The 13,887-nt window shown below is 42.9% G+C and overlaps 1 protein-coding gene across 6 annotated transcripts in view; it reads right to left on the minus strand.

Moving 5' to 3' along the window:
• The window catches only part of LOC126401041 (AT-rich interactive domain-containing protein 1B-like), a 192,237-nt gene that overhangs the window by 13,509 nt on the left and 164,841 nt on the right, over positions 1-13,887 (minus strand). For 5 of the 6 annotated variants that reach the window (XM_050062087.1, XM_050062088.1, XM_050062086.1 and 2 more), the window contains 5 exons: positions 11,311-11,450; positions 9,279-9,382; positions 6,077-6,271; positions 5,147-5,362; positions 3,365-3,587 (listed from right to left, as the gene is read on the minus strand). In XM_050062087.1, coding sequence (XP_049918044.1) covers positions 3,365-3,587; positions 5,147-5,362; positions 6,077-6,271; positions 9,279-9,382; positions 11,311-11,450 — 878 coding nt within the window. The remainder of the gene's footprint in view (positions 1-3,364; positions 3,588-5,146; positions 5,363-6,076; positions 6,272-9,278; positions 9,383-11,310; positions 11,451-13,887) is intronic. The other variant, XM_050062089.1, reaches the window with a different exon arrangement.

Consider the following 13,887-nt stretch of genomic DNA (forward strand, 5'->3'; position numbering starts at 1 on the left):
AGATATCTCGCCATAAATTATGTCAGATTTGAAAACAGCACAGCAGACAATCTATCATAATTTTGATGTTTATTTTTTCATATTTATGAAATTATATGTTAATACTTTTAGTTGAAGGAAAATCCTCTACAACTACACTATCTTTGAGGTGGAAAAATCATAATGCAACAATATAGTGATCAGATATCATTTGTTGGTTCAACCACAATAATCCCTCACTGCACAGGTCAGTCTGATGGACGTATATAACAGACATTTTACCTAATAATTTTATTATTTGCCTTTTTTTTCTCTTTCTAATAAGTTTAGCTAGCCTGGAGGTTTATTAAAGATTGTCTGATTGTCAGACTCCTGGTGTTCCCTGATCTCAGAAGTTAACTTGGTGAGCACGATGTTAGGAATGATAGCCACAACTCCAGTCATTTCAATGAGGCGAAGGCAGAAGAGGGGAAGCGGTATTGACTACAGCAGGAGTATGACTGCTGAACTTCTGGCGGTAGCAGGCTGGCTTTTGCCAACCAAATAGAAGGAGGTGGGCATTGTGGAAGCAGACAGAAGACAAGATGGAGGTAATGAGTTGGTGTCTGAATATCCAGAGTTGAACAACACAGCGCTAGCAACTTATAAGGATGACCAGAAGAAAAACTGGACCTGGGGTAACATTCCCACCAAACTTCAACAATAAAGTCAATGTCTAGGATGACTGGTAAATTGTCCAAATACCTAGAAATCCTGATTTCACTGATTTCCGTCTTACAAGCTGCTTGCACTTCCATCACTGACGTTTACAAAGGCACCTGCCTGTCATCTCTGTAGCCGCAGCACACCTTGATGGGGAGATGTTCTGGTAATTAAAATCTTAATTGCACTTCAAAATAGTTGGGGTTAAAATGCACTATAGCACTTGTAGAATACTTTGTAGATAAAGCTTTGTTGGTCTTGTCTTACATCAGTGTTAAGGCTCTAGCTGCAGGGCTTCAACTCTCATGAGGAGCACTCTTTTTTACATATGCAGGTGATATAAAAAAAATCATGCCCCAGATCTAACTTCAATCAAGTGTTGCAGCATAAGCACTTTACAGTTTAATGCTGCATATCCAAAGGCGGTCCAAACATCCCAAGTATTGACCTTTTCATATTTCACTATATAGAAGCCATCTGTGATTATGTGTACCGTGGTCCCATCAGCTGATGTGGGCAAAATGAGAGTGTGTGAAATTGGCATGGTTCGGTCCCCTTGAGTAGATGAGAGGGGGCTGGATTGTAGATTATAAAGTGTTATAAGGAAGAGGGAATATGAATTCATTCATATGTGTTTATATGTGTGTGGCTCATGTGTATTGTATGTATGTGTGTGTGCATGCAAATGACGGCAGATGCTCTTTTCCACCCACCAGGAAAAGCAATCTGCAGTGTCTCAGGCAGGTGAAGTGCTCTGATGTTCTATTTAAAAGCCAGGGTCACTCTTCTCATCTCCGCTGCAAATTAGAGATGTGACCTTACCGCTCCATATCGCTCCAACTCTTTCTCTCCCCTCCTCTGATCTTCACGTCATAATTGTGCACGGAGACACTTGGTGCGAACAGGTAACATACACAAACAAAAAGCATCCTTTGTGTTTATGGTGCTGCACCAAAGCAATATTACTTAACCTCTAAAGCGCTGTAATCAAATAAAGGCGAGTCCCAGGTTTGGGGTGCAAGCAGTGTTCGTATCGTAGCTCACCTTCATTAAACTAAGACTAGTCTCATCAAAACTACGCTAACGTTCTCTCATCTCACTCGGGTATTAACGTGTGTTCGTTTATTCATGCTGCATTCTTGTTTGCTATTTTTAATAATATTGTAGCACATGGTGGCAGGACAGGGTACTGTAAGTTGGTAAATGGTCAGGTAGACCAAATTACAAACAAACATTTTCTCTACTAGCTCCAGTGGAATTTGCAAGGTTTGTCATTTGTTAATGCAAAATCTCATGTCAAGTGAGAAAAAATACTGTAATTTGGTTAATCTGACCCTTTAAAGGTCCAGTGTGTAGGATTAGGAGGATATACTGGCAGAAATGAACACAATATAATGAGTGAATATAATATATAATATAATAAGGGTGTTTTCTTTAGTGTATAATCACCTGAAAATAAGACTTGTTGTGTTTTCGTTACCTCAGAATGAGCTGTTTATATCTACATAGTGGGTGGACCCTCGGCCATGTTGCACCGCCATGTTTCTACAGAAGCCCAGAACGGACAAACCAGACACTGGCTCTAGATAGGGACATACGCTTTTTTTTTTTTTGCGTCGACCACTGTAGTTAGCAGTCCCTCTGTGCTAAACAGCATCCGAGAAACACTGATTTTCTGCATGAAACTGTTTTATTCAGTGTTTTACCGGTTTAAATCACCGGATCTGTTCGTTTTGGACAAGAAGAGACCTCTGTAGATAATTCAGCTGCTGGTAGAAACCTCTTAAACATCTGGATCTTAAGTTATCAGAGAAAAAAGGTGAGCACATATAAGCTGGTGCTGGGCTAGAGGCCCGTCTGCGACATGCCGAACAGTGTCAACGAAACACTGATTTGTAACGTGAAACTACTTTATTCAGTGTATTTACATTTTTATTCCTCTTGATATGGTTATTGTGTTTTACGTATGCACAAAAAAAAAAAAAAAAAAATCTACTTGGCAATAAACACTCTTGTGATTTCTGATCATGACTCTGAGTTCAAGCTTGGCACATGAAAAAAGTTTCAGCTGGTTGCAATCTGAACTCCTTGCCACTAGATGTCACTAAATCCAACACACGGCTCCTTTAACTGTCACTGGCTCCATGAACTGTGTTTGTTGTTATGGATAGACATGGTTAACATATTTTTTTGGCTCGTAATGAATCACCTCACTTTTTGTTATCCTCTGATGAAGCACAGCAGCAGTTAACAGCAAAGCTCACATGAACAAAATTACCTTTTATTTCTTTGCTAAATGAACCTCATAGCTAAATAGCTGCAAAATAAAATGCAGCTGTTTTTAGGCCAAAAGCGTTGACTGTTTCACAATTTTATCTGTCACCAAAACCTTAACTGGAAAACAAATTTACACAACCTGTTAAATCTGCAGATGCAACTAATATCCCTAGCAGTTCCCAGTCCTCCAAGACGCTCGCATGGCAGCTACCTTCACTACAAGATTTCTGACTCAGCTTTATTGTGGTGATGTTGAGCGCCACATTGTCATGAATACAGATCACTCTTCCTCTGATGATTCCAGACACCTGTAGTCTGATCAGCAGCACCTGTTGTTTGGCTGCCGACAGATGGGAGAATGGAGTCTTGGAAAAACCCAGCAAACGAGTCTGTTATCAGGCCTTACCAGGTGAGGGTGGCTGGATCTTGACCTGCTTCCTGCTGTCCCCTCCAGCCATGCTGCTGCCGCTGCTGCTGCTGTCTGCCGGCGGCTCCTCTCCCCTCTCCATCTTACACTCATAGGCAAACAGATACTGGATGTACTGCTTCTTCAGCGAGCTGGCGGAGCTGCTGGACGTGCCCACGTTCAGGGTGGTGGACAGCTCGCGCCACTTCTTGTTCTTGTTTACCTGAGTGGTTGAGGGTTGGGGGAAGGACAAGACATTAATAAACGAGGATCACTGATGATGATGTGCACAATTGTTCTCATGTCCTCTCTCTATTGTAATGTATCCCAGTAGCATCGGCCACACACTTGTCATTCTGCCTGGAGTATGGTAGACCACAGCCTGCTGAATTTAATCAAAATAATCAATTCCATGGCTGAGCACTTCGTGTTTTTGTACTTACTAGAACCACAGAGTCGTAGGGTCACTCTTTGAATATTGCACATACTTTTCACATAACTGTTTTTAATCTAACAGCAAAAAAAGTCCCACGTTATATAGCCAAAAGTATGTGGACACCTCTGACCACACACTTTTAATCTGGGGCTGTTTTTCATTAGCCTGGGAACCAGACGAATCTGCAAGCTCATGTTTCATTTGCTCTGGCAGATGCAGCTGGCCTCCCTCTCGTTCAGACAGATTTCTAGCCGACCTCAGATGAACCGGGCCAATCACAACCATTTATCTGATATGGGGCGTGTTTTAGACAATGAGTAACGACTTGTGGAGCCTTCACGTTTCGTGCAAAATACGTGACAACGTATTCTGATGGCAAAATCGGCGACACCTGTTCACAGACACATTAGGCCATCACAGCTCATCTGAGCACGCTATAGTCTATCCAACTGCGTCAAGAGGTATTTTGATCTACGCCCCTACCCTACTGTCCCTTGGAATTTGAAAATGATCCGAGAGGTTCCAGACTAACTCACATTTGCGATTTGGTCTGGTGATGCCAGGCTAGTTTTTCAAGGTCCTCAGTCCCAATTAGGGGAAATCTTAACACTACAACATACAATTATATTTTAGACAATACTGTGCCTCCAGTCTGGTGGCAGCAGTCTGGGAAGGGTCATTTCCTGTTTCAACACAACAGTGTCTTAGGTCCTAAAGCAAGGTCCATAAGAAATTATTTTCCATATTTTGGTGACTGGCCTGCACAGAGCCCTGACCTCAACCCCACCGCACTGGAACACTGACTGTGAGCCAGGCCTTATTGTAAAACATCAGCAGCTGACCTCACTGACGCTACTGTGGCTGGAGAGGGAGCGGAGGCTGTTAAAGCAGCATAAAGATGCCAATGGCTCTGGAATAAGATATGTAAGGTCTGCGTGTCCACATACTTTTGGCCATGTAGTGTTTCCCATTTGCTGGTATCTCTATGTTTCCTGGGAATCCCGCTATCAATAGTATGTAAAGCTTTATATGTTTTACATTTTTATGACATGAAAACACACATGGAGTTTTCTCAGAACTCGGGTATTGTGATATTTTCAGGAATGTAAATTCACAAGATTTATTTCCTTCTCTTGAGTACGTCTCTCAACATTTACAAGCTCACCATATGCCGCGCTGCTTCAGTGCACATTGCTGGAGAATATTAAATAGCCGATGCACATGGGCAGAATGATATGAGTGCATTGTATATGTTCTGCTCAGAATATTTTTGGGATTGTGTCTGTTACTGTATCTCTGACATGATCCCAACATGACAACGTCAAGTGTGTTCTCCTAAACGTTACCATGGCGAGGCCTCCTATCTCCCGAACAGCTATGTAGAGCTTCCAGAGGTCCAGCGGCTTCTTGCCCACAGCGGGTAGCTGGGCAACAGGCGTGCCCCTCTCCTCCATGAAGGTCAGGTATCGCTCCACCCAGCCCCGCCTCTCCGGCTCCACACCCAGCTCAAAAAGTCGTGTGATTCTCTCCCCGCTGAGGGAGGAGGAGTTAGGGTTGGGTTTCTGGTGAGCAATGCAGAGAAAAAAAGAGAAAAGTTTGGTTAATGGTGTGACCTTTAATATGCTACATTTGTGCTAATACACTTTTTTTTTATAATATTATACACTATATGTGGTAGAGCATGTATGTAAGCATAATGATAAAGCTTCTCATACATCTCATAAATGCTAATTTGGGGATGTATGGTCTGTTCTGCAGTTTATTTTTCTTAGTTGTATCCTTATGCTGTTTTCTGCTACTACCACTCTCCCCACGAGGATCATTAAAGTTTCATCCCATATTTACACATTCTGAAGTAGGCCCTTGGTTGAACGACCAAGCAAAAATAAACACTTCTTTTAGCGCATTTTGTTCAGTGTGCAGCCTGTGTTTACTTCAAAGTTCACTCGCAGCGCATTCATATCCCTCAAGTTCAAACTGGTGGAAAAAGTTTAATCTCACACAGCCATGTCTGGCTTCAGTCCAGGTTCAAAAAAGACTTCTGTGGTCTAAGAACCAGCTTTTGATCATGTAATTACACAATAATCCTTCAGTCATACATGAATCAATCAAAGCTGCAGCTGCTTGTACTGACATTATTGTCCATAAAGGGAAATTCACTGATGGTTAAGTCGCTTGGTTTGGTCTCTGCGTCTATTTGTTCAACTAATTCCTGTACTTATTCAGTAAATGCACACATCCATCTACCCAGTGGTGTTTAAGCTTCCAGTGCTTACAGGACTGGAGGGGGTCTTGAGGGGCCAGGGGGGGCTGCTGATGCTGTCGCTGTCGTCTCCGTGGTAGGAGGACAGGCTGGCCGGGCTGGGTGAGAGGGGGGAGGGCACGGGCAGGGCACCGCCTGGCGTGGCTGGCTGGGACACACACTGCTGGGAGCTACCGCTGCTGTTATTGTTGCTGTAGCCATCCTGTAGCTGGTAAAGACAAAGAGAGCCATATTGAGGAGGAGGACTTTCATTTTCTTTGTATAAAAGCATCAATCACCTCTCCACTACCAGTATAACACAATGGTGTGCCCTACTACTGTCCACACAGATCAGAGCTCAAGTGTGCAACCCAAAATGAGTCAACGTTTGTTCACACAGACATACAGGCATGTCTGTGCGTGATACATATTTATTGTATTTGTAATTCTGCATTTTCTTTAAATTGGTTTAGTGCTGCTTTTAATTAAAGTAAATGAATACTACCTCCACTGTTGTTTGTGTCTAAGTAGGTCTATAAGTTCTTTGTTTTGGCTGTATATGTCAGTGGCTGAAGAGGTCCTTAGATCTTCAGTGAAAGTAGCAGTGTTACAGTGTAGGGATCTGTTACAAATTAATCCTACATTTAAATTTCTATTTGAGTAAAATCACATGAGTATTAGCATTACAACATGCTTAAAGCAGCAAACATAGTAATTATTAATTCATTAATGTGTGCATCACACAGCAATGATGTGGCTGCTAAAGGCAGAGCTGATTTTAAAGACATTTTATACCTCTGGGTGGCTAAATAACACATCATGAATAATTTGGTGATCATATTTTGTGTTCAGAATTACAGCTGCACAATATAACATTTTTAAACTGTCATTGTGATGTTTACCTGTGAGATAAACACATCAAACCACTGAGATACTGGACTTTGATTATAGTAAAAAAGTATTAAATTACATGTCTGTAGGTGATATTTTGTCTGATGCGCGCCCTGCTGTTAACTCTCTGGCCAATCAGATAGAGCCCTTGCCGTTAGCTTTTGTCTTATTGGTAAGAATCTGCACGTATACGAATAACATACTACTCTGCATGGTTGAAGGAGGACAGTGTAAGAGGATGAGTGGAGACAAATGTGTGAATGCCAGTAGGGGTGTAACAATACATCAATCTGTATCGATATATCAATGTAATGATCAACGATCCAATATTATCAATGCAAATGGGAAGCATCAATACATATCGTCAACTTTTAGATATGCCTATTTTGAAATTGCCATGGCACATCTGTCACCATTTCTGTCCAAGCAAACCTTCTAACAGTGCAAGCAACTTAGCACCAGGCAGATAAGGTAAGCAACCAAGAAAAAGACAATAAAGATTTTTACTGATAGCGTCTCATATCAATCACAGGCCCTTGAATTAAATCAAATTAAAATATTGTGGCACACTTTGTGATATCAGCCAATATTGTATCATTGTCCAAAAGAACAATCTAATATAGTATCATGATTAAAGTTGTGATTTACACCCCAAAATGCCAGAGAGGACCATAAAAAACAGTCCTGTCAGCCATCTGGCAATATTTTGGATACAGGAAAGACAACAATTTTCAACAACGTGATAGCACATCGCCTATTTTCCTCATACTGTGCAGCCCTATTAAGAATCAGAATCACTACAGGAACAAGTAACTACGTATATCTCAAATACAAGCAGTGAAGTAAAGAATCCAATTTTCCTTGTGAATGAAATGTAGTGGAGTAGAAGTTTAAAGTAGCATAAAATGGAATTACTCAAGTAAAGTATTAGTACTTTGAGACTATACTCAAGCGCAGTACTTGCATACTTATACTTAGTAACTTTCCAACACTGAAACAGCCCCATAGCCAAAGTAGGGAAATAGTTTGTGTGAGAGATTTTGCATGTCTTAGTGCTACTGTGTCTTTGACTGCATGCATATATGCATGTGTTTGCATGCCAGAGATACAGAATGCAGATCAGTATGTATTAGTCTGTGTGTGTGCATGTGTGTGTGAGAGAGAGAGAAACTGGATGCAAGCTCCACTTTGTGTAAATCACTCCATGTTAGCTCACATCAGTGTGTGTGTGAGTCTGTGTCTAGGCCTACAGTGCATGTGTACATAAGTTTGTGTGCGTGTGTGTGTGTGCGAAAGAGACTGCGAAAGAGGGAACAACAGCTTGACAAGTGCTTCTGGTCTGTGTACAGAATGCTCATGTCAGCAAAACCTTATCTTTCTCCCTCTCTCTTTCTCCCTCCATCTCTCCCTCTTTCTCAGTCTCCCCCTCTCTCTCTCTCTCTTGGCAGACAGATCATCTCTTTTGGGAGCACTGGGGGTCTTTCTGGCTGCTCTGACTGCCTTAAATAATTCAAAAGGCCCTACTACCGTAATCAGCAAAAGAAAAGACAGGGATTTGGAGGGAAAAGACGTGTAGTGGAAGTGATGGAGGCGTGTGAGTGTGTTTGTGCACGTCTGTGTGTTTGGTGTGTGTGTGTGTGTGTGTGAGAGAGAGAAAGAGAGAGGGGTTGTTAAGCAAAAACAAGGGGAGGGGGTAGAAAAGAGCAAAGAGCAGAGTTCTGTTGTTGCTGAGCTGAGCCAAGCCGAGCTGCAATTGTAGGGCAAAATGAGAAGTCAGCATTGTGTATTGGGACGTGTGTGTGTGTGTGTGTGTATGTGTGAGGCACTGAGGAAGTAGTGTTCAAGAGAGGGATGGTGTATATGTGTGACTTACTGGAAAGGCCAGTGTGTGGCTTCGTGTCTTTGTGTTATGATAAAATAAATGAAGAAATATATGCATGTGCGTGTATATGCACTGTATTTATGTGCTGTGTTTGGATGTGTGTACATGCATGTGTGTACTACAGATGCTGAGCCCTCTCTTTCTTTCTGTGTCTCTCTCTTTTTTTCTTTTTTTTTGCAGCTTGGGCTGCCAAAACATCAGCAAGAAGAGAGTGCTGGGGGCAAAAACAAAGCGAGGAAAACATTAGGAATGGTAAATGTTAAACAAATCATTAAATATGGCGAGAAAACAACAGAGAAGCAGCCCACTGTGCTGAGGCAGCATATGCTGATCAGATTTGGTTTGCTTCATTAGGGTAGCAAGATCAAAAAACAAAACAAAACAAAACAAAAAAAAAAACTAGAGGAGGGAGAGAGGGAATTGCGAAGAAAGATGGCGAGAGGAAGAAAGGTCAAGGAGGTACCTTTGGTTTGTGAGGCTCGTTGGCGGGGCTGCTGTCATCTTTCGCGTCCGTTTTCGGTTTCCCGTCTGGGCTCATCATTCCATCTCCCGACATTCCCATGGCTCCTTCATCAAGAATGAGGAAACATTTAAAATACTTGTGCTGAAACTTTCACAAGCAAAAATAACTCAGAGACTGAGTACAAAACACTTAGTGAGAGATATCTGTGGGCAAAGTTAAAGTTTGTATATCTTTATTTATTTATAAAATAGGTATGCTTTCACCACAGTGGAATGAAGAGGTATACTTGCCATGGTTTTGTATCACAGTCGATTAATATTCTTTAACTCACTAAAATGAGCGGTGCCCTCTTTGTGTGTGCTGAAAGCTTCTTGATAATGGTTTGTATAATGTCACAAAGTCAGAACATGTAAAATGGTTTGAATATTATGCTCTTTCTTTCTGTGTTCTCAAGGTCTCTCTAAAGCCTGTCCAGCCATTTACCTCAAAGGTAAGACTGTGAAAGAGACGTATAAAAAGTCTGCTGCTGAAGGAAGACGCAGATGGAGAATGAGATAAAACTCAGCTAAAAGCGAGTCAGCGCGCTCTTTCAACCCTGCTGGCTGCACATCCTCAGTTTGGGCAAAATCATGGAAGCTCTCACGTAATCAAAGTGGCGACAGAACGTGAGGGTTAGTGTTCAAGAGATGTTGGCCCGACGAGAAGACTTGTTTCAGTTTTCAAAGACGTTTGTGTACCTTCATGAGGTTTCCAATTGGAGAAGAGCTGAGATCCTTAAAGACTTCTTTTCATAGTGCCAGCTGCACCGTTCTTATTAACAGAAAGAAGGGGTCCTTGAATACAAGGCTCCCCTCTTTATTTTTCCCCTGTGTGCCGCGGCACGGTGGGAAAACTAATGGCTTTTTACCGTGCCCAGGGGCAAACCAGATGAGTTTTGAGGAACCTTGGCGCTCTAATTCGTTTGAAGTTTTCCAAATGTCACGCATTCTGATATTCGGTTTTGAATAAAAGGTGCCTTTCATTTTGGGAGCCACAGCACTCTCCGAGGTGGGTTTAGCAACAATGCAGCGGGGTGGAGGGCTGAAAGAAAAAGGGATGCACCGCATTAATCTTTGCTCACTGGAGGGCCAGCTCTACAGAAAAAAAGTAAGAGCTCAGAGTAACTCTCTTGATTTTTTAACGTTTTACTATCTTTTGCCCCTTTTAGTCCCCTCGCTCTGTTTCTCCCTCTCTCTGCCTCTGAATGGGAACAAACCTGAGATGCCTCTGCAATACATTCAACATAAACACATAGGTTAATCTTGAGTGACTCGTGTACCGTTTAACATTAACCCAGTGGGCTGATTTCTTATTCAACAGGCTCTTCTCTATTCTATCAAAATGTATTCTGTAATTGCAATGTAAGATAAGTCAGCAGACACAGGGTCATACTGTAATAAACCATTGATGGAGGGCTGTTGACGGCTGGATGAATGGACTTGACTATGAAGGGGAAATTGAGATAATTCACACTAGTGATGCTTGGGTCGACCCACAACCCTCGGGTCCTGTGAGTAAGGCAGTTCAAGTTAGCTGGTTAGAAAATATTGCAGGTTTCGGGTGGTCATATCTCACAGAACCACTGGGCAATAGTTCACCTTCCACCTTCTCCTCCCCTCTTTTTTTCTCTCAGACACACACAGCACACAGCTTTATCACCAATGTGCTGCACTCTGGGTTTTTGTTGTTCGTTTTTTGACCAGGAAAATCTGCTGAAGTTCGTAAATCTCTCTGGTCATAATATCAGGCAAAAATATTTCCCTTTAGAATATGTAGGCCAAACAGCGTGTCTTAACAGCAAGCAAGCGTCTCACCGTCCACACTGAATCACTTAATATGTACTCATGGGGCAGATTGGCTCTAAACATGAGCCAGGTTGGTGTGAGTTTTAGATAAAGCCCTGACGGCGCATCAGTAATTTACACCAATTATCTCACTTGTTAGATGTGTGTTTTCCAGTATTCATAAGTATTCAAATCCTGAGACAAAATACCTGAAGGCGGCATATTGTAAGCTGGACCTTGTGCATTGGCCATGGCTGAGCTGTTGTTTCCCGTTGGCTGGCTGTAGGGGACAGTGGTAGCCATGGTGCTTGCCTGGCTGATGCCAGGGCCTTGATAGCTGCCCTGCCTACTGCAGAGAGAGGAGAAAGATGTTACTAGAATTGGTAAAGATGAATCCAGTCTAGATTTGCAATGTAATGACAGGCTGTGGGGAGATAAGTGGGTCACAGTGAAAGCTGCAGGAGAACAGAAGTCACAAAATCGTACAAAGATGAAATTTGGCAGTCTGTCGCTGCCATGCTCCTTTATTGTTGTAGTAAAAACTGAGCAGCATGTATATCTGAAAGTCGCAATGAAAGCACAGTACACAACATATCCCTGATCAAACAAACAGCTCCTCCAAAAGATTGAAGATGAGCATGCAGCATCAGAAAAGAAAAACTCTCCCATCCCCTCTTTGCTCTTCTCTTCTACAAATCCTGCCCCCCCCCCTCTCTCTCTCCCACAAGTCATAATTTAACTAATTAAGGTGTGCTTTTGGAGAGGATCATGTTATTTGTTGCCATGGTGACAGCAGAAGTCAATCCCGCTCAATCTCCCTCCCTCAGCCTCCCTTCCCTCCCTCTTTCTCTCTCTCGGGCGGCTCATCACATGGTGTTGCAAGTGACATCAGAGGGGCTTATCTGCAACCTGCTGAATGCTAGCCATCCGTATGTGTGTGTGTGTGTGTGAGAGAGAGAGAGAGAGAGAGAGAGAGACAGAGAGAGAGAGAGAGAGACAGTGTGTGTGTGTGTGTGTGTGTGTGATTGAAGGCAACGTCTATCATTGCACACCAGGCAGGCCAAAGCCAGTGACATGGGGGCTGAAAGGGAACACCGTGTTTGGAACAATTTGCTCTATCTCCTGCTGACTCGAGATTATCTCCTGGACGACCATATAAAAGAAGACTGGGAGAAAGGGGGAGACAGACGTAGGGGAAAGAAAAAAAAAACATGGAAGGTGAAGAGAGGCCTGAAAGATTGAGCAAATAAGAGAGGACAGGGAGTAGACTGAGAATGCAGGATGAAACTAAATTAGAGGGGAAGACAGGAAGAGGGGCGGAGGAAAGGGTCAGACAAGTGAGGAAGTAACATGGTAGGGAGGGTGAATGTAAAGGAAGAAAGGATGGAAGGAAAGCAGGGAGGAAAGAAGACATCAGAGGGACAACATTGGGCGATGATAGACCACAAGGAGGAGTACTTGGCCCAAAATGCAACAGCGTTCTATGTGGACGCAAAGAAAAATGCTATCCGGATTTATGTCAGTCAATTCCCTCCTAACTGGCATCTTTCTCTCTTTCACACACTCACACAGACACATAGTGTAATACCTCGTGTTGGAACCGATACACATAGCCTAAGAGGAGGGATTGGCTTGGTAAACCTCCCCATAATCTCATCTCACAGATGTAATTAGTCATAGAGCACGGCTGATGATACATATGTAATCCCTCTATGGGGGCCGAGGTGCACAGGGGAGCTCCATGGCAAAGAAACAAGCTCACACCAAATCCACGCTTATCTGGCCCCGTTTCCCTATAATGGGGGAAATATAGACTCCTTCGTCGCTGCCTACGTGTTCCCTAAAAAGCTTTGTGTGAGTCAAGACACAGAAATAAACGTACCTTTTGATCATTGCAACTTCTCGCTCAAGTAAGAAAAAATGCGTGCAAACTCCCACAAAAGAGAGCGCTGATACGCCGGCGCTGAAAAATAAGTTTGGAGATGCCAAATGCCCGCGAACCTCATTTATCCAAACTGTAAAAAAAAAAAAAAAAAGCCCCTCACCCACCTTAAGCAATATAAGCAGAAGCTCTCATGTGAATGCCGAAATATCCAAATCAACAACAACAACAACAACAGTGGTTGGAGGTTTTCGACTGTGGCGTTCTCCCATTATGACTAATTCATGTCATAAAAAAGCCCATTAGAAAGCACTTGATGGAGGCATTGCACAGCGTTTAATCACACTTAATATATGCATGTGCCGCTATCGGGGGGGTGAAGGTGGGGGGGGGGATGGCACAGCGCATTCATCTTGCTCTCAGGCACCTTTGTGCTGGGGGAAAAAAAAAAGAAACATCCTGTTGCCGCAGAGAGAGAAAGAGTGAGTAGAGGAAGAGAGAGAGAGAGCAGGGATGGAGAGATGGATATAGAGGATAGAGAGGGGAAGAGAGAGAAGGAGGGAGGAAGGGAAATTAAGGCAAGAAGAAGCTTGAGTAGATTGTGTATGTGTCCCTGGTGGACCAATGGGGGGCGTATCTTCAGCTCAGGGCCCCAGAGCTGGAGGTAATCGCTGTTCCATGAGACTGAGCCGAGGGAACACACTCTCAAACACACACACACACTCTCAGTAAGACACACAGAAACATCTATCCTAACACCATCAGGCCAGTGCACTCTCAGTTTGTTGTCTAGGAGTGGCCTGAGGAGAGAGAAAGAGAAACAGTGCAGGGAAACTCAAGCGTCTAAGAGTTTTCTGGGAATTTTAAGAAAAGTTAGCATCAGAGTTTTGACACCACATTACAG

The sequence above is a fragment of the Epinephelus moara genome, chromosome 14 (genome assembly GCF_006386435.1).
Source record: "Epinephelus moara isolate mb chromosome 14, YSFRI_EMoa_1.0, whole genome shotgun sequence".
NCBI classification, from domain to species: domain Eukaryota; kingdom Metazoa; phylum Chordata; class Actinopteri; order Perciformes; family Serranidae; genus Epinephelus; species Epinephelus moara.